The 21,220-nt window shown below is 46.3% G+C and overlaps 1 protein-coding gene across 10 annotated transcripts in view; it reads left to right on the forward strand.

Annotated features, from left to right (window-relative positions):
- TANC2 (tetratricopeptide repeat, ankyrin repeat and coiled-coil containing 2) overlaps positions 1-21,220 on the forward strand; it is a 336,817-nt gene that overhangs the window by 201,703 nt on the left and 113,894 nt on the right. For all 10 annotated transcript variants that reach the window (XM_054224167.1, XM_054224164.1, XM_054224162.1 and 7 more), the window contains one exon: positions 5,193-5,303. In XM_054224167.1, the coding sequence (XP_054080142.1) occupies positions 5,193-5,303 (111 nt within the window). The remainder of the gene's footprint in view (positions 1-5,192; positions 5,304-21,220) is intronic.

A 21,220-nucleotide genomic window follows, 5' to 3' on the forward strand; every position in this document is an offset into this window, starting at 1 on the left:
CGTGAAAACTGAGAAGCGAATAAATTATATCTTTGTCCCCACTGGAAGATAGACCACCTGCTGCAGAAAGTGTCATAAATGAGCCATCTAATTAAACTTTCTGAATGCCTGCCCTGGTAATTGTTTTGCATTACGTGGTTAATTCCTACCCTAGAATTACCATCGTTTTCCTTGTGCAGGAAAAGTTGCTGTCAAAGTCAAATGAGAATTTTATTTGAACTGAAGGAAGGACTTTCAGTTTTGCTCCACTGGTTTGGATCCCGATGGGGATTAATCTCACCAAGAGCTGCAGGAAGTAGCCCTAAAAATGGGCAGTATTTGTTTTAAATAACTTCCCTAGCTATTTAAGTTCCTACATTAGTAGTAGCAAGTCTTGTATGACGCTGACGTTATCTTTGTCATCAAGCAGGACTGTCCCGTTGGGTGTTCTTACAGCCCGGGCTACTGCCATCGGCACCGAACAGAATCATGGAATCTCTGGAGATCATCCCCTCCAACCCCTGGCCAGAGCAGGGTCACCCAGAGCAGGTGGCACAGGAACGCGGCCAGGCGGGGTTGGAATGTCTCCAGAGACGGAGACTCCCCCACCTCTCTGGGCAGCCTGTGCCAGGGCTCTGCCACCCTCACAGCAAAGAAGTTCCTCCTCCTGTTGAGATGGAACTTCCCAGGGGCAAGTTTGTGCCCGTTACCCCTTGTCCTGTCCCCGGGCACCACTGAGAAGAGTCTGGCCCCATCCTCTTGCCCCCTGCCCGTTAGCTCTTGCTGAGCGTTGCTGAGCTCCCCTCTCAGCCTGCTCTTCTCCAGGCGGAACAGCCCTGGGGCTCTCAGCCTTTCCCCAGCACAGAGATGCTCCATCCCCTCAGCATCTCCACAGCCTCCGCTGTCCCCTCTCCAGCAGTTCCCCGTCCTTGCGGAACCGGGGAGCCCAGCACTGGCCCCAGAGCTCCAGCCGTGGCCTCCCCAGGGCAGAGCAGAGGGGGAGGATGAACCCCCCTCCACCTGCTGGCCACGCTCTTCTCGATGCCCCCCAGGATGCCATTGGCTTTCTTGGGCACCAGGGCACATTGCTGGCCCGTGGGCAACTTGTTGTCCCCCAGGACTCCCAGGTGCCTCTCTGCAGAGGTCAGCCCCCAGCCTGTCCTGGGGTGGGGGTTATTCCTCCCCAGGTGCAGCACCCTACACCCCACGGGTGGTGGGATCCAGGGCCGGGGTTGTGACTTAAGGCTATCTGTAATCAGGGTGGTTTTCTGAATTAAACGTGCATTTTGCAGTTCTGGAGAGACTTGTGTTACTAACTAGTAGCCTCTTCACTGGATTTGGTGTGTTTTCATAACTGGTTATTGCAAATATCCTTTTTTCCAGTAGTTTTGGAAGAAATCCCATTCTCTGCTCAAAAAATAGCATTTCTGTCTACAGGAAAGGCTATTTCAGTGCTTTGTAATGCCTAGAATCCGTCCATTTCATACAGAAAATGTTAAGAGAAATGAGGCCTAATGAACAGGGGCAGTATAGAATACTTCATATAATTATTTTCATGCTTTTGTTAGTTTTTATAGTATGTGCCAAATGCTCATCCCATGACTTCGATTGTAAGGCTTGTCCGTGCTCATGGGAGGATGTCCAGGACCCAGGCAAACTCTGTGCGCGGAAAGTCACTTATATAAAAAGATCAGTGTTATCCTTTAACGTTTGGCTAAAAAATGGCAAAACAGATTTCTGAATATATGGCGTTTCCATTTGTTATTTTTTCCAGTAGAAAACTAATGCGCAAATATGTATCTGTCAGGATAATTGTCATTTGGACAGGAGTCAGGAGTGCTTAATTCTTTTACGTGAAAATCCTCCTTTCGTGTAATCGGGTTACACATGAGTTAGGAGGGCTCTTTGTCTTTTTCAGGTTCAGAATATCTGAAATAAAAGAAACTATCGCTCTGTGGCTTTTTCCCCGATCTGCAGTTACACTGAGAAGATTATATTGTCTCGAGCCTTTTTAACTAAACTGTTTTCTTTAAGTCATGTTGACATAGCCTGTCTTGTCTGGTGGTAGCATGCGTTTTTAAGACTTAAGTCACGCTTTTTAGGGAATAAAAACATAAATACTGTAAAATGACATGTGTGACTAAGCTTGCAGTACAGTGAGAATTCCCCACGTTTTTGATAAGAAGTTCTTTGTTGTCCTCAAAAGAAAACTTGGTGGGTCAGCTTGGTGACTGCCTGGGCTGATGGCTTCTGCTTGGTCAGTTGTCTGGAGACGGCAGGAATGAATTGGGTGAACATCAGTTGGGGAGAGTCAATGGGGAATAAAGAAGATCCAGAAGATTTGGAGAAATAAAAGCTAAGCTGAAGTGGAAGTTGCTGTGTTCACCCCTTAGGGATGGGAGCCAACCTGTTTAGAATCACAGAATGTGTTGGGTTGGAAGGGGCCTCTAAAGGACAACGCCCCTGCAGTGAGCAGGGACATCTTTAACTGAATCAGGTCGCTCAGAGCCTCATCCAGCCTGGCCTTGAATGTCTCCAGGGATGGGGCCTCCACCCCCTCTCTGGGCAACCTGGGCCAGTGTCTCACCACCCTCAGTGGAAAGAACTTCTTCCTAATGGCTCATCTAAACCTGCACTGCTCTAGTTTAAAACCATTGTCCCTTGTCCCATGGCTCCATGTCCTTGCAAACAGCCCCTCCCCAGCTTTCCTGTAGGCCCCCTTTAGGGACTGGAAGGGGCTCGAAGGTCTCCCCGGAGCCTTCTCTTCTCCAGGCTGAACCCCCCCAGCTCTCTCAGCCTGTCCTCACAGCAGAGGGGCTCCAGCCCTCGGATCATCTTCGTGGCCTCCTCTGGCCCTGCTCCAACAGGTCTGTGTCCTTCCCGTGCTGAGGGCTCCAGAGCTGGACACAGGACTCCAGGTGGGGTCTCACCAGAGTGGAGTAGAGGGGGAGAGTCACCTCTCTGGATCTGCTGGCCACAGCTCTTTTGATGCAGGTTCTTTTGATGTTTGGTGCTTATCTATGGAAACGGGTGGGTTCTGCGTCTCCTGCAGACTTCTGAGTCCGCACGGGAAGCGTTAGAGCCGGTGCCGTGACCCTACTCTGTGTTGGGGTTGTTCCTCCTCTGTGGGTTCGTCGCTCACATCATCTCTGGTGCAAAGCCTTCTGGTGACAGTCCCATTGCCGTCACTGCCATCTCTTCAACTAGGAGAACCATGTTTGCTCCGTATTTCAGAACACAATGAGCGTTGCCAAGTGTCACATCGGATGATTTCTCGTTCTAGCGTTAACCAGAAATGATAAAGAAGGAAAAGATGAGCTATTTTTAATATATATTATAAAAATGACTGTTACTAGGGCTGTGGTACAACATTTGAAATAAACATATTTGTTAAAACTTCAACTCCAAATGAAATGTTAGTAGATTGGCCTGTGCAGAATTGGTATTCTAAACAATTTTCCTGCCATAGTAATAATCTTTTAAATATTTACGTCTTTTCATTACATCAGGATCTGGCACAAGATCATTCTTACTCTGAAGAATTTTTTCAGTGCTGTTGGCCAGTTTGCAAGCCGATCGGGTGCTTGTATGCGCGTGCGGGGGGTTTGGGGGTGGGTTTTTAATACAATTGACTACTGCCTTGCGGCGTTCGGCATCAGGTCGTATGTCCGAGTGGGGCTGACGTCCCTGAGCTCCGTGTGCCGGGGGGAGACGGGGGCTCGGGGCTGCCCTTATCTCCTCCGGTTCCTGCATTCCTTCTGCCAGGCTCCTCTTACACCGGCCCCTCTGGGCTCCGCAGGGGAATGTGCTGTAAATATAGTGAATATTCATCCAGGATTTTCTTGTGCAAAATGGTAGAGTGGTACTTTTTTTTCCTCGTCACATCAGGTCTCCTGGGCCGGATCATTAGGGGAAAGACTGGGTACGGAGCGGGGACTGATTCCTTGCCTATATTCTGCTTCACAGGGACCTTCTATTGAAAAGAAACATCCCCTAATCTTCATCTCTGCATTCCCCACCCCCCTTTTAAAAATTCCTGTGCTGGTTTATGTACCGGTTGCGTGGAGCCGTTCTGGTTGCCCATCGGCAGACCCGCTGAGCCCTTGGGCTCCTCCAAAGGCAGAGATTTACTGTGGTGGTTTGACCCCTGGAGCCTTTATTACAGGAGATGCATGAGAACGAATGCCCCCCCCCATCTTTAGTTTCAGGTCCCAAATTCAATTTGCAGGACAGAGAACTATAAATATCAGTGATGTAAATGGAGGGGGTTATGCTGGGAAGCAGAGAGGCACGCAGCGTGCTGACCCACCCTACCCACTGCAGAGCGGCTTTCCAAATTAGCCTGGCATTTAATGGGCACGTGAGTTTAACTTTGAAATGTAATATAATAACCTCTGCATATGGCTTATTCGCCAGTTTTCTCTGGCCTGGGAGGAATAGCTGTTTAAAAACTTTTATTAATAAAAGTGTTGTATTAATTATTTTATTACAAGCAAATGTTGCACAGAACTTTGTGGCTTTTAGAATTCAGACTGTTAAAACATGCGGAAAACCCCAATTTCTCTAGCAGTAGTGGTCAGTACTGCTTCATTACAGACAGTTTTACCTTTTCCCTGTGCTTTATTTAAGTCTCTTGAATCTTTTCTGGATTTGTGAGGATAAAAGTGGAGCGCTTGGTTTTTTGTCTTGGACAGCATTAGCTTTACTCTGATCTTTTGTGTTGAACACCAAATCCGTCTGGTCGGACATTCACAATGTTTTGAAATGGAAATTTTATGTTCAAAGGAAATAATTACCGAACACAGAATTTGTGTATTCATTTTAGATATTTGTAGTTAAATATCTTAAACCCAGATGGGCTCTGTGTATCTCTCCGGGATCTGGGCTTTTCTGCAGTTGCTGAATCCAGGCCCGTTTGCTTCCTCTAAAAAAAGTTTAATAAAGTAGGAAAAAAGGAAGTGTTTAAGAGTATCAAGAATGTGCCTCGGTACTCGCACACTTTAAAGTAAGACTGTACACTTTGAAAGCTTTAATAAGGGCCATCTCCTTTGTAAAGAATGCAGATAATTTTTTTTTTTCTGGCCAGAAAAAAAAAAAAAAAAGGGTAACCTGATATGAGTCTGACAGTGTCGTTTAGTTAAGTGCTTCCATCTGGTGCTTGCTATTTCCCTTACTCATGACCTCTCTTTCTCTCTCCCCCTCCTTCTCCTTAGCCCCTTTGAGGAAAGCAAAGTTTGTTGAGAGCCCTCGGATCCCCGAGTCGGAGCTTGGCTCACCGACGCTCTCTTCAGCGCAGAAACTGGACGTCGACGCGTTCTGCCCTGGTAAGCTGCATGCGACGGCGCTGCCGTAAACGAGGAGAACGGGCAATTCCAGCCCAGAAATACTCTTTAAGTGTAGTACGGCTCCTTCTTACAGGTGGTTGATTTGGACCTTCCCCAGCCAAGTTTTATTCACTTGGGAACTTGAATATTAGTTCCTAATTGATACCCCTTTGCAATTTTGTGTGTGTTCTGGGCTGGCCTCGTGGCCGCTCTCCCCTCAGAATAATTTAGAAGATCTAGAGAGTTGCTTTTGGGAAGATAAAAATGATTCAATAAACATACCTCTTTAAATTTAATTTTTAATGCTGGTCTTCAGAGAGGCTGGAATAAAACTACATTTTGGAAATATCATTAAATCAACTGATGCAAGACCATGGGATCTTGTTTACCTGCATCCAAGAATATTGCTTTTTTTGATTTATTTTTTTTTAAAGAAATAGCTTCTGATTTATGTATCCTGTAGTAAGTGCTCTTAAAAGTGTACATCTTGCTGGAGGCCTCTGGTTGAAACGTAAATAGAAGTGGGTCGTGTCCCTCCCTGGCTTAACCCCACGTGCGTCGGAGGGTTGGGGCCGGCAGCGGCAGGAGCACCCCGAGCCCGGCCGGACCCTCGCGCAGGTGTGGGAACGCCCTGAGATCCATCTGTAGCTGCGTCTCCCTGTCATTGCCCGCATTCTTCCCAACTGGGACATGTTGACCTGGGGAGGGCTGGATGCTGCGGTGGAGGTGGAGGCTGGGGCCGAGCGGCGTGGTCTTAAAGCAGCAGCAGCAAAGGTTTCAGGGGATTTTTTGCTAATTTCTGCATTTTTTTTTTTCCCCCCCCCCCAGCTTTCCCTAGTTTATGAGCCAAAGGGACACGTGTTTAGCGTAGGCCTCCGATGGGGTAAAAGGATGTTGGGTATTTTGAAATGGCATGTAAATATGTGACATCTTCCTCTTAAATCTATAGATACAGTAGAAAAGGTTATATTAATAAATGATTCTCCAAAATCAGGGTACCATTTATTTTGGCAGATGGTGAGCTGATAGCGTACTCGCAGTTGGAGGAATTAATTGAATGTTGTCCAGATTTTGAATGTGGGCTTTCTTTAATGTATTGTGTTTGAAAGAGGAGTTGTCTTAGGACAAAAAAAAAAAAAAAAGACGGTCCCTGTGCTTGGAAGTGCCTCCTTGGAGGCCATGGTTGCTGTGAAAAGTGCTCTTTTCTTTTTCAATCATCATGAATTACAATTAAAATTTTGCTGTTGCAGTCCTTTCTTCTTCGAACTAAATAGCTTCTGCTGTCATGTTTATAATTGTTAATAATTACAAACTTATTATGATTGCATCCGCAGAGAATTATAATTGAATTGTAAATTTGGCTTAAAAAGCATCAATTCCGGATTCCTGCGTCTCACGTTACGTCTTGCGGGCGTCCTCGCCCACGTGTCCCCTCCCTGGCCCCCGCCTGGCCTGTCGGGCTCTTTGGGAGGGCCCAGCCCGGCAGCGGGCTCTCACAAGGGGATCTGTGATGCCTTATTTGCCTTTTTCGTCTCCTCCTCTTGCTGATGGTGTAGGGACCTGAAAGGAAAAGTGGAGTTCCCTGCTGCCTTCAGGTATCATTAAAGAAACATGAAACATCGTTAAGGAAGGAAAAAAAGTGAAAGCAAGAGAGTTGCCATAGGAGATGCTGGCGAACTTGGGAGTAAAACTTCAAGCTGAGGGGTTGCAGAGCGGTAAACGTGGGTGCCAAGGGAGCGGCTCCCTTGTGTCCATGTGGGGCGCCCAGGACCTCGCCTGGCTGCGTTTGCCCAGAACTTTGGAGGAGCCCGGCCGGGTTCGTGGTGGCGGTGTGAGACAGAGGAGAGGGAGCAGGGGAATCCACTGGGGAAGGGTTTCGGAAACTGTTCGTAGAAGGACGTTTGTGAAGTTTTCTTCTGGTGATGCTGCAGCTCCTCGCTTCTTCCCCCCCGCTCTGAGGTGTTGGCCACTGGTCACCCCGTGGTCACCATACGTTTACTCAGCTTCTGCAGCAGAACCTGCATGGATTATGGTTCCCCCTGCGAAAAGAGCGGTAATGCGAGGGCTGGAGGTTTTGCCGGACTAGAAGGTTGGATAAAAGGAGCTCAAGAGATGAGACCTTGGAAAGAAGGAGGTGGCTGGGGAAGGATCCTTGTGTAACGAAGGAAAAAAGAGCAAAGATCCGGACAACTCCCAGGGACCAAATGCGTTTGAGTCTCGGCGTAGCATCCAGCTCCTGCTGGGAAGGTGGAGGAAGAAGCACCAAGTCCTACTCTGGACTGTGGCAAAGCCTGCAGGCACTGCCTTAATCAGTTTTCCAAGGACATACAGCTCCTTTCTTCAGTGTTAGGCTTATTTTAACGCTCCTCTAAAAGGTGCGCGTCCTGTGCGGGATGTTAGCACAGAGCGTTAAATCCCGAGTGTCGTCAGGAATGATGGTAGGAGTTGAAAGAAGGAAAAAAAGCAAGGCTGGAGATATGCTGGAGCCTAGCAATTGAGTGGAGGTGGAGTGGTTTGTAAAAGCGATCCCTGACAAGTAATGTAATTAATTATACACTTAAAGGCAGTTTAAAACACTAAATAGCAATGAGGAGAGAACATTATCTACTCTGCATATAGAAATGATTATTTCAATTTGAGATGCCTCGAAATGAAATTCTGCTCGATGCGAAAATGTTTATTTTAAGGCTTCATTCGGGCAAATTTCAGCACATTCCAGGGAGGTGGTTTCCTGAGCAACCACCCTGACAGCGCTCGGCCTCTCCTGCCGCTGCGGGGAGCTTCGGCGTTTGACATCTTGCGGCGTGAATCAGTGTATGAGGGGATGCGCTCGCGATGTTATAACTTTGAGGAAGAAAAAAGCAGAAGGAGGTGGCTAGTATCTTTTGAGGGAGGTTCTAATAGGAAGGGCGTAGTAAAGCTTTACGCTTGATACGGTTTTTTGTTTTGGAACCGTATTCTTTGTTTTGCCAAAGGCGGCCATTAAATTCTGTAAGATGAATTTAATTTATTTAAGTGAAAGCAGAAAAATTGGGCCACATTTTGTAGTTGTTGCATTTGAGATGATGACCAAAAAAAAGACGTTTCGTGGCTTTGAGAAACCCATTTCTGTCAGAATTATATTTCTGTGAAGCTTTTGTGATTGCGGGGGTCATTTAGAGTTCAATCAAGCCCTTTTTGACTTGGAGTGTCTGTGGCGGAGAAGGAGCCGATCCTTGTTCCTTGGCTTAGTGGTGACTTTCTAAGGAGGCTCTGAAAGGAGTTGGGTCCGTCCTCCCTCCCCGTGCCCCCATCCTGCAGTCGCTGTTGGGCAGAGGCCTTTGCGTTTTCCTTCTTGTCAGACTTTCTCAGGCAGTGGGACAGCTCGGGGGTGACGCCCGCAAGGCCATCGTCGCCCTTTAAGGGGCATAACGTGGAAGAGCAGGAGTTGACTGTCAAACCTCTGTTCAGCTGTTAAACCTTTTCTGTAACGGTCTGGTGATTCACAATTTAGCGTGTAAGATTCCCCCCCCCCCCCCCCCCCCCAAAATTTATCACGCCTCCCTCCTCCTGCCTAGTGGCACTGCTCCTGCGGGGAACGGCGTCCTGGCTTCTCGGTCCTGCTTAGCTGCCTATCACGAGGGCATCTTTCTTTGAACTGCGTTTTGTTTTAGCTACCACAATAAAAACATGTTTTGACTCCTGAGTACTTGGGAAACCTATTGGAAACAGTCTGAGATGGACGGTGCTTTCAGGTAACTGCCTTTTGTCTTAGAGCAGTGTTTGCGGTTGCATTTTGCCTGATCTATTACCTTGTCATTAGGTTTCAAAGGCTAAGTATGTTATGACATTATCTTTTAATTTGATTAAATTCTTTTTCAGAAATTTTGGGACGCAAATCTCAAATGTCTGGTCAGGGGGTGTTTGCTTGTAGCCCATTAGGCTGGCAGGCGTCTGTTTCCGTCCCTAATTGAGTTAGGTGCTGCGCTGGTGCTGCCGCCACGGCCAGCGAAGGGTGATTTACCATCCCAGCGGCGTTTACGTTCATCTCATCGCTCCTTTTTTTCTTCGGTTAAAGAATCGTTGAGGTTGATATCTGCTTGCTGCTGCTTCTTTCTTTTCATTATGTAAAATGTGTATTTTTCATTTTGCACAAACCACACACTTCGCTTAAACACAACAGAACATTTCTCAGGTGGTAGAAAAAGGCCTTTAGCAGGGAATGCATGAAACAGCCCTGTAGTGTGACTTTTTCATGGTGAAAATATCGGCAGTGAGCCAAAAACCCCACAAAACTCCAAACAAATTCAGCCAGCAGGATCCTTGTCCGACCTCTGTCACAGAGGACAGTGATGAATTGGGAGGAAGGCAAGGGAATAATCAAACCCTCCATGGCCTGACAAATGGTTTTACTGTTGAATCTTGTGGTTGTCCCAGCGTTATCAAGCCCACTGACCTGAAGGGAATGGGAAATCGTTGTGATCAGCCCTAATTGCAGAAGAGTCGTGGCAATTCGGAACGGCGGTTGCTATGGAAGCCATTGACTTCTCTCGCGCTTCTCTTGGGAGGACAGTGCTGGTTCCTTCTGCCGTACAGGGAGGTGGAAACAGCTTCAGAATAAATTCCTGGATTAACCATCCAAAACTTAACTCCCCCAGATAAAACAAAACAAAACAACTGCCACCCTGGCCTGAAATTCTGCTGCTGAGAGAGGAATAATGAAGGCAGTTTTAGACTTTCGGGTGTGACTCTGTTTGGGATTAGCCGTAGAGCACTTGCCGTTAGGTGTAGTTGGGTTTGCTGTAAACTGAAAGTTGCAGCTTGGAGAAGAGTGGCTGGGGTTACAATCTAGGGCTTACTGAACCTTCTTGTCAAAGGGGAGATGCTCGAGACAAGAACTGAAAATAACACGAATCCCATGTACTATTGCCGTATCTTTTAGCTGTTAAATAATTTCAGATAACACGGCATTCTCGAAGCTTCCTGACGTGCTCTACTAACAACCAACTTCCCTTTACAACCTAGGTTTTGGTTTCATCTATCTGGGGGAAAAATAAAAAGGGAAAAAGGGCAGGGAGCAGGCTTTGAGTGGTCCAAATTCTGTTTATGTGAAGAACTGGCCAACTTTGAAGTGTTGTGGCTACTGACAAAACCTAGATGGCCCCTGAAGTGTGTTTCCCATCAGATACTACAGCAGCAGAATTTCCTGCAGCCCAGCACCTCTGGCTGCCCGTCCGGATGGGTGCTGGGGAGTCTAACGAGTTCTTTTGCCTCGTCAAACAGAAAAGTTTTGCTTTTGGTTGGCCTGTAAGGAAACCATAACTTTTTTGTGCTAATACTTTGGATAATTGAATATTCATAGCTGTCTGTCTTGCCAGTAACTACGTACACAAGCAAACCAACCCTCTTGATTTTGAAACTGTTGGTGATGGGCCAGCATGGATCAGTGTAAAGCTTCCTTTTCTTCCACGTCTGGGCAGATGTGACTTAGGGGCTTGATATGAGACTTTCTTGTATGGATGGAGCATCAGAGACCTTCCCTGTACTTTGTACTTATCTGTTTCGTTGCTGATGGACAACGTCAGGCTTCTCCTTGAATGAGTAACTCCTGGCAGAGGAGTTTCCTCTTCTAGTGTAATATTTTTTAAAGCAAGGGCAGCCTGCCACTGATGCTCCCAAATATTGCAGCTTGGGCAGTATGGCTGCAGAAACGGGATGGTTTTTGAAGCAAGGTACTCAGAGTTATAGGATTAGTCAGGAATCAGTTGTGTTGGGAAGCTGATGGGTAGGGTTTGTCTTCAGTGCTGGCGTGGGTCACTGTTTTGCTCCAGGATTGCGTAATGATGACCATCCATGCCACATAGCTGTCTTTGGGTGTAGAACATCATACTTTGGCTGCAAGCAAAAATGAGGGATTAGGTAAATTCAGGGACTGTTCCAGTAGGCAACATACGTGGGACGGTTGCAGGTATTGTGCCCTCAGTCCAACGCAGACCTCCAACACTGTCCCCATAGGCCTTGCACGTTCAAGTGCCTTCTTACCACCTCGTCTGCAAATGGTTCCATCTTCAGCTCCTTGCTTGGCCTGATGGACCCATCTGTAAAACAAAATTACCCATTAGGGATGGGACAGAGACATGGCTAATAATGAAACATGTCGCCGTATCGTTCACCAGAGTCACTGGACCTTCTAATGGAAGATAACTTAGCTAGAATTTCAGTCTGGAGCAACTTCAGTTCTGGCTTAGATAACAGGACATTGATTTATCTCTAACCTAAAGTATTTTGCAAAGGTACAAAACATCCTGTCTCAGACCAAGAAATCATTCATACTGAAAAGTTGGAATGGATTCTTTTTTTTGCCCTGTAGGTAGCAGGTAACAAATCTGTCTCTGTGCTTGTCTTCTGCTTAATTTCTTTTGGAGTATTTATTATGCTTGGTCATCAAAGGCATCTGCTGAATCCTACTGAAATCTTCAGCTAATTCTCCACCTTCAGGAACTCAATTTATTGCTGACAGAATTGGTAAAATGTGCCTTTTGAACTCCCAGCAGTGCTGCTTGCTTATTGCGAAAGACTCCGGTGTTTCTCAGTGTCTTCATGAAGTGTCAGAGGAGCATTGGTCTGCACTCGCATTTTATAATTATGAATTCCAGCCAAAACTAAATCACTGTCCCCAGATTTTCCTTTCTTCGGGAGAAAAGACCTTTCAATGCTGCCAATTTGGGGAAGATACAAGCTCTCTGTGGGCTCCTGCTTCAATGCTGCTGACGTCTTTACACAAACCTAATCTTCCATCTTAGCTTCTGGAGCTATTGATTTCCTTAGGAGTTCTTTAGGCTGCATTTAATTTGAAGTTAGCCTTCGCCTTACGCTTTTGCCTGTTGTAAGTGGAAATCCTGGGATGCTCATCCAGGCAAAAAGGAAGGAAATGATGGGTGCTGGAGTTCTTTGTCATGGTTGCACGGATTACTCTTCCCTTTTCCCTTCTGGCTCAGGTATTTATTCCCAAATATTTTACAGTCTAGAGGAAGTAATCAATAATTCTCCTTCTTTTTTTTCCTGCAATGCTTTGAGGTACTCTTATTTTGTTTCAACTCTTGATGGAGGCAGAAACCTCAACGCTCATTTCAGCAGCTCTAACAGTCGAGGGGCGGGTGGTTGCGTTTGCAGAAAGCTGCTCAATCCTTTGCTAAGCCTGCTTCCCACGTCTTAATGCGGACAGGAGGCCAGTGGGTGCTTTTTCTTTTTGTCCTATGCAAAAAGTACTTGAACTTCAGTGATGCTATGGAGAGCTTCTCCTAAGGGAAACTATGCGGGGCTCTGAAAGCCACACCATTACTTCTGCCCTCTTACCAGTTGCCTTGACTTCCTAACCCCCCTCCGGCCTGCAGAACAAGTACTGCTTTATTCTTACCCAGCGTGAATATTGTCCCCCTTGCTGTAATTTGTTCTGACCATCAGATTCCCCCCATCCCGTCTGCTCCTTTCCCTTGGCCAGCACGGCTGCCCTTGGACACTGAAGAAAGGAGATCACTTTGCTCATAACCTCCTGCACCGCACTCCGCTGTCTTAAGCCAGATTTTTGACATTTTATGTCACTAATTATTTGACTCCTGATCGCTTGAAAAATAATTACTTTTGAATCCAAACATGAAAATTTCGGCCAGCTGCCAGTTTGAAAGTACGGCCTTGCTGGGAAGCGTTGATTATACCACCATACCTTCACATTCCTGCGTTCCCGTCTCCCCTTGGTGTCTGTTTCCCTTGCCGGGCACGGGAGGTGTGACGATGTGCGCAGCTCCCTGCGTGGCTGTCACCTGTGCCATCCCCCCTTCGGTAACTCCAGCGCTGGATTTCCACTCGGGTTCTTTGGGTGAAATTACAGATTGTAATTTAAACGCGCTGTGAGGACGGTGTGCTCGATTTTGAGTGGTGTAAGATTTTCATTACTTTGTTTTACACTTTAGAGAAACAAATGGATCTCGTCCAAATGGATGGTAGAGTCTTCCCCCTCTGATCGTTGACGGGACGCTAGTTAGCCGCAGCCCTAGGCGTTGGTTCTGTTTGCAAATAGCACCAAAAAGCATAGAAAATTCGCTATTGCCTTTGTGGTTGCTACTGGAATGGCTGTTATGGTTTGAGGAACCCACAACAATTTATTGCCGTTTAGACATTTATTCTCTCGACCAACGACCCCTCCCCACCCGGGAAGGGGAATCGGGGAAAAAATTTATTTTTTCAAACCCACGGGTTGAAATATAAACAGATTTAATAGATTAAGGCTAAATAATTAACATTAATAACACAAAAGAACCAATATTGATCCCGATACCAATATAAAATATATGAGGATTGTACTCAGCCCATTCTGTCAGTTGGAAGCTGTGCACTGAGTATGGTCTTTGCAGATGAAAACCCAAATTGATTTTATACAATGATGGAAATGCTATATATATTTGTATATATTTATATTTCTGGAGGTTTCCTGCAATTTTCTTTTTGCCCTGTCAGTTGAGCGGGGCTGGCTTGGCCGGGAGCGGGCAGGGGCGCCGGCTGCCTGCAGGGGCTTCGGGGGGACGCCCCCTCACAAAATTCCCACCACAACGCCCATCATCCCAAAACTTCAGGAGGAGGGTATTTTTCCAAGCTTCTCTTGAAGCCGTGCCGCCTTCCGGTTGACTGTGTCTGCACCGTCAGCTTCTTTGTGCTCCATCAGAAAAGTAGAACTCGGTACAAAGTTGGCCGGGAGCAGAGATCTCCTTCCTGGCTCTTAACAGTCGTGGAGCGTAACCTGCGTTTGTGAGATTTGTGCCGGGTTTATGACGTGAAAAATGGTAAGAGGAGGGAATGGGAGAGGTTTTGAAAAGCAATTGCTGGAATTAAAAAAAAATTGTTTGGGCGGGTGCTGTGCGACATGCTTAATATAACAAAATTAATGTGCAAAATGCTGTTTACATATCTTGCTCAGATTTTAGCAAACAAATAATATTTGAAGGGAGTATTTGTTCTTTTTTGATTGTGAATCATATTTTTAAAACCCTCTGCGTGAACAAGAGCCTAAGATACCATCCTTAAACCTGTCTGGAATAAAAGGTCAGCTCAAAGAGCTAAAAAATAAATACCAAACGCTTTTATTTAAGAGCCCTTTGGTCGGTCGGTGTTTGATGAGAGGTTGTGTGTTGAGAGCCGGGAGCACAGACCCACGGTCACGATCAGGTGAGGTTTTTAGAGATAAAATGCCAAAACTGGAAAGGAAGAAATAATTACATCTCTGCTTTCCAGCGGTGGGGACTTACTGCCTCGGTCACGGCGTCCTTGGTGTGTTAAAGAGCTCGGGAACCTTTTCAGGGATCTGAGTGTAATCCCGCTTTTAGGAAATGTTCCGCATACCCAGGCTCATCTTTATGATAATTGTGGACTTTTTTTTTTTTTTTTTAATACAGAAGTTCAGTGATCAGCGCACTGAATGTCCTCTCGTTTCCCCCATTCCCTTTTCTTTGGTACTCAAATGGCAGCTGAAATCCAGGAAAATTCATCCCCAAATGTACGTGCAGAGGGTTTTGGTTTGTTTTTTTTTTTCTTTTTTTTTAAATCTAGAACATGAAATGCGTTGAATTAGATTTTATGATAGCACTGAAATTAAGTTTGCTGCCTGTCTCTGGCTCTGTGTGGCTTCTGATTAAAAATAACTGTCTTTCTGACAACCCATTTGAAGGAATATTGAAGGCCACCAGCAGCAGAGGCGGGGGGAAGGAGTGCTTAGGACGCGGTGTTTATGTGCCGTGCAGAGGAGAATTTATTTTGTTTGAATTTCTTCTTAGAAATGAGGCTGCGGAACTCGTGCAAGAGACTGACTTGGTGGAATTAATGATGGGGATTTGTGCCGTTTCTTCTGGAAATGATGGAGCGGCCAGTAAAGGATGGGGAGCTGGAGCCGCGCAGGGGCACAGGGTCAGGGTTGAACATCTTCGTAGTTCAGTCTTTGGTTTTTGGCTACCTAGAGAGGGCTTTGGTATCAATATACAAGAATATATTTACTTTAGTGCTTGTCTGTGGTGTCATTTCAGTTGGTGGGACCGTTTTTCCGTTGCTCCCACAGAACCACTAAGTGCCTGAAGAGCAGCAGTGCAAAAATAGACATGTAAAGCCACGCATCTGGGGTAGCCCGCACCCCTTACCCGGTAAATTTTTCAAAATCTCTTCTTGATCCAAACAAGACTAATGAAAAAATTCTACATTAATGCTGAGATTAGGGGGAGATGCAGAAATGGTCAAGGGCGTTTTCCAAATATAGCTCAAGTGTATTCAGAATAATTTAAAGCAGATGTAGATAATAACGGGACAGATTCGGGTCACAGGGAGAGAGGGAAGTTGTTAGATAAAACTCTACAGTTACGTAAATGGAGATCAAAATCATAAACGGTATCATTTATTTCTGGCCTTCCTTAGGTGCTCGCCCTTTGCATAGAACTGTTCTATTTTTTTCTTTGCTAATATAAGAAGTTTTGATTTATCAGACAAAGCAGTTTCATATTCAGGCAAATTCTGTTCGCTAAGTGAACTGTTACCCAGTTCTTCTAGTTAGGCACTCGGTGAAATGGATTTCAGATGTAATTTAAATTATATTCAGAGTCTGGTTTTGGAAGTAGAAGTATAACCAGGAAACCAAAAATATCCTCTGGAGGAAAGACACGTTGTTAGTGTCTCCCAGGGGCGCTACCCTACATCGCTTATCTGAAAGATTAGATGATGCTAGCTATCAAACAAGTCACAGAATTACGAAATAAATCATAAAGAAATTTCATTTGCTTGTAAGCAATTGCAGCTGAAATATGTGGCAGATTTCATTATAGGAATTGAAAGGACGGAACAGAATCGGTATTTTAAAATGATAATGTTCAAAAACATTGTGGGTTTTGAATGCGTTCTTGAAAAGAGCAAACCTAATAATTCTGCTTATAAAATGATATATTTGATTTTCAAGGAAAAGCTATGAATGTTTACGAGCACTTAGGAACTCCCCAGGGAGAAAACCCACAACCAACAAACGCACCCGAAGCACCGCCAGCCCCGGCTGTTCCCAGCGCGGTCCCTGGGTCGGTGCTGGTCCCGTTACTGGCGGAACCATTCCTAAATGGGAATTATGGGGCGGGAACAGTTGTTGTTGGGTTTGGGCCGTTGCGCGTTCCCCAGGGGAGGCTGAGCTGTCCCGGCACCCTTCTCAAAGTTAAAACTTCTGATTTTGGGAGATAGGTTTTTTCTTGTGCAGCCAAGAGACCATCCTGCTGGATATGACATTAGCAGAGGTGCTCGAGTCGGCCTTTCAAAAATACTACAGGTATATGTGCGTAAGACATCAGAGAGCTGCCGGGATCCATAAAATTGCTCCTAAAGGGCCTAAATCGGGTAAATTCCAGGGTGAATTGCAGAGGCCTGCTGACATATCTCACGTGGGTTGAATTTTTTGAAGGGAAGAAGGATTAGAGGTATTAAATTACTTGACAAGCTCAGGTGATAATGTTTCTAATTTGCATTTTTGCAGTTCCGTAAAAAAAAATAATTTGTCATTATCTTGAAAGGATGGCAGAAGTAGCTGGAAAGCGCGGAGGTGTTCATGGCACTGCTCAGGTCCACTGCAATGCCGGAAGCTAAATTATTGGTGGTTTTTTTTTTAAAAAAAAGCTGTATTTCTGTGCCTTAGGTATCTATGCTCTTTTTGAAGCTTCTAAATCATCGAGTGCTGGATTTAATTATTTATTATTACTAATTACTTAGGTGTAATATTGGAAAATTGTTCTTGTGCTGTGAGGTGGGTGAGGAGCTCTCGGGCGGGTCCATGGCAGAGGGATGCTCCGTCTCCTGCATCCTCCGCTCCCCTTCGTCCCCACGGAGCCCCTGCGACCTCGTGGCTCAGCCGCCGATCGATCCCCGCTCCCCACCCTCCTCCCGGTCGATGGATGGATCCATCGATTCACCTCCGGACCCGGCACTTCGGTCCCTGCCTCGACGGGCTTTTCTGTCCCGCAGACGGCCCTGCCTTTGGCAATACAAGCTCTCTCGGGCAAAACAGCCTCCCAGCTTTCCCCACCCCAGATCTAATTAACCTTCTGCTTCTCTCCCTCTCCATCCAGTCCTTTTGTGTATTCCAGTATAGTGCAATCCAGAACAAAATAAGTAAATAAGTAAAAAAAAAAAATGACAATATGCTTCTCAAGGGCTAGAGATGGAGAAATCACATGGTCTCAATTTTGTTTCTTTTACTTCATGTTCTCGTTTCAGAGTAATTGAAATCACGTTTATGTTGGATTTTTGAAGCTTTTTCCATTGCCCCAAAGACTCGACTTCTCGTACGGGAGCACTGGGTGCAGGTGCGGAGCTCGGAGGGGCCGGGGCCGGGTTGGGATTCCCTGTCTCCCCTCTGGCTCCGCGCCGGGCAGGGGGAAGCTCTTGCCCGGCTCGTTTTCGCTCCTGGTCGTTCCACTCCCCATCGCTCTGCGCTCGCAGTGGCATTAAGACTGCGGGCTCGGATTTGCTGTTTCCAGCATTCCTCTGCTTCAAGAGATAAAAACGCCGGGTAGCCTAAACACCTGTGGTATTTCAATCTAAAAGGACAGCCTGTTTCACATCGCTGCAGCAGCTCTTATTTATTTCTGTCGTATAATGCTGCAGTTACCTGTCTCTTCTTGAAGATTAAGGATTAAAAGAAAGAAGTATCCTTTAGTCTAGCTTTTTGGTGACTCTACCTAAAATTTGATTACATGTGTCCTGTAGCCTTTCGGTTATTACTCTTTTTCTTTCACTTTTTGGAAGATACCTTTAATTTATGTGTAGCTCACTACTAAAGAACCTGAACGTCTTATTTTCAAGTTCGTTTTTGCAGTGCAAAGTAAGGCTGGTTGCTTACATTTTTCTTCCCCAAAAAAGAAAAATAATCCCTGTACTGCTTCAACAAATTACCTCTCCTTCCAGCCAGGCTACAACTTTTGAGACTAATCTATCTTGGAGCTGTTCATGGATTTTTATTTATGTTATTAGAAATAAGCAATTCACTGCAGTGTGTTTGTGCTCCGTGGACTATATCTGTGATGAAAGTCCTTGGACTAGTGGCAAACGTCTAGTAAATCTCTTCTGGTTTTGACGCCGAGTTCAGTACCTGAAATGCTGACTCCAGGTTTGGAGCACTTGCCTTGAGATAAAACACAATAAATTCCAAGTGGGAAAAAGTTTCTCTATGAAATTCTTTGGAAAGAATTTTTTAGTAAGATTGAGAAAAGGCTTTTATCATGCGGGGATCGGAAAATGCAGCAGTGGGTGTAAAGGCGATGTAATCAGAAGTAATTAATCCCTGGCTAAAGCTGGCTGTGGATGGGGTGAGTCCGACAGTGTCGGGGTGTCCCAGCGGTGCCAGGCGGGTGCCGGACGGGCTGGGTGACACCGCTGTGGGTCTGGTCTTCCTTCCATGGCCATTCCACTGCAACGGGGCTTTTAACCTCTCGCTTAAAAGCAAATAACACATAAAGGACATAAAGAAACAGCTAACTGAAGGTGTCAGCTGGCAGGAGAGTCCAAGCCTGGACTCCAGGATCCCACCAGAGACCTGGATGGGTGGTGGGTGGGGATGGTTCACCCACCCAGCCCGGCAGCATGCAGCTACCAGAAACCCTCTCCCTCCTATTGATTTAGCTGTTTATATATAAAAATATAGAGGTTCATCTTTCTGCTGAACATAGAATCATAGAATGGTTTGGGTTGGAAGGGACCTTAAAGCCCACCCAGTGCCACCCCCTGCCTTGGGCAGGGACACCTCCCACCAGCCCAGGTTGCTCCAAGCCCCGTCCAACCTGGCCTTGAACCCCTCCAGGGATGGGGCAGCCACAGCTTCTCTGGGCAACCTGGGCCAGGGGCTCACCACCCTCACAGCAAACAATTTCTTCCTCAGATCTCATCTCGATCTCCCCTCGTTCAGTGTAAAACCCTTCCCCCTCGTCCCATGGCTCCCCTCCCTGCTCCAGAGTCCCTCCCCATCTCTCCTGTAGGCCCCCTTTAGTTACTGGAAGGGGCTCCAAGGTCTCCCCGGAGCCTTCTCTTCCCCAGGCTGAACCCCCCCAGCTCTCTCAGCCTGTCCCCACAGCAGAGGGGCTCCAGCCCTCCCAGCATCTCCGGGGCCTCCTCTGGCCCCGCTCTAACAGCTCCGTGTCCTTCTTGTGCTGAGGGACATAAAGTCACACAGTCTCTAGAACTCCTTGAAATGCTCGTGCACATGCAGTGAGTCGGGCAGTTAAGTTTTTTTGTATTCTTGTTTAAAATTCCTGGCACTGAGCACTTTGATATGGCTTTTAATATTACTTCATGCAGAAGCGCGTGCGCTGGTGTAGCAGAGTGCGGCACCGTCAGACCACGCACCGCCTTGGGATCCCTCGGGTCCGCTGATTGACTGTAGGTCGGCGTGTGTTGGCTGGGCAGCTCGTTACTCTCCATTGGCATACCGGAGGATGTCGTGTGAGCTGGCTGTGGTGCGTGTGTGGAGCTGCTGTGGTTCGTTACAGCACTGGTGTCAGAAGACCTAAAAACATCTCGGGCCGGTTCTGTTATCTGCCGTGTGCTCAGAGTTCCCCAGTGGGGCTGGGGGGAGCTGAGTGCGCCCAAGTGTGTGTAAATTTGGCTGCAGCATCAACACGTGGTGAGGGAGGAAAAATAAAATAATGTCCTTTCCTTGAACCTAGAAAGAGAGTATTAGGTCTTACTGTCAACTTTGAAAGGCAAGTTACGGCTTCTTTCCGTAATAACCATTCACGGGCGTCTCAGAGCTGTTACGTCTTTTCTGTGACACTCAATTAAATGACTGCACTTATTTTTAAGGACCTAAAACCAAAAGAGGGAATAATCCAGTACAATAGTGCTTCGCTCAAGTTCAAAGTTATCTGGTATTTGTAGCCACGTTATAATAAAATAATTGATAGTTCTACACTAAATGCGATGCTCTCGGAGCTCAGCTGCTTCACTTGCAGCTCTTGGTACCTTGTGCCATGAGCAGCATCTCGCAGGTGAATTAGGGCTGATATCAAAGCAGACAATTATTAGCCTCTATATCTTCTATGTTCTTACGCAGTGACCTGGGATAAACCGGGAATTTTCTTTATTTTAGAGGTGAAAGGCAGCTTTGTGCCCCCTTGGAGATACTTTAGGGGTGGTGTAAAAGAGGGGAGGTTTAAGGGCAAGGTTAAACCCAGCCTCCAAGGAGCAGGGAGTCGTGTTTGGTTGTGATGGGGATGTCTAGGATACATTCTAAACGTCTACTTTTTAAAGAAAAAAATAACCTTGGAAATAAAAGTCTCCATAATTTTCATTTTACGTAAATGTATCTGTTCTGGATTTGACTCCCAGAGATCATAAATGCCCACAGATTGAATGTGGGTGGTCAGCAGTTCGGAAAATTGGGCCATCCATCTAAATTTGTCTCTCTCTTAAGTCTATCCTGTTCGCGTCGGCGTTGTTTAAAGCAGTACAATAGGGATTCAGTAACTCAGAGACAGCTTCTCTTATCACACTCTATAACCCATCTTCATAACGGTGCAGTCACAACGTAGGGATGGCTCCGGCTGCTCCTCTCCCAGAGCTTATGGACGCAGACTCCGATGCATGTGAGAGGCTCCAGGGTTTATGATTTGCAGTAGTGCAGGTGAGACACCGAAAAATTGCTCTAAGCTTCCGTGAGAGCTACATTATGAGTTTAAATAGGAATTTCTGGAAGCGACTGGCTGAGATTTTCTGAGGTCTCCTACATACCCCAGTTTCTGTGATTTGTGGCTTTCAGTTATCAAAAAGCAATATTTAAAGTAACATCTTTTTACTGTAGCCTCAGGCTGCGTGCTGGAGCACCCCCGAGCCAGGACGGAGCTGGGAAACGGAGATGGGCTCTTTTCCAGATTGTACAT

The sequence above is a fragment of the Rissa tridactyla genome, chromosome 19 (assembly GCF_028500815.1).
Source record: "Rissa tridactyla isolate bRisTri1 chromosome 19, bRisTri1.patW.cur.20221130, whole genome shotgun sequence".
In the NCBI taxonomy this organism is placed as follows: Eukaryota; Metazoa; Chordata; class Aves; order Charadriiformes; family Laridae; genus Rissa; species Rissa tridactyla.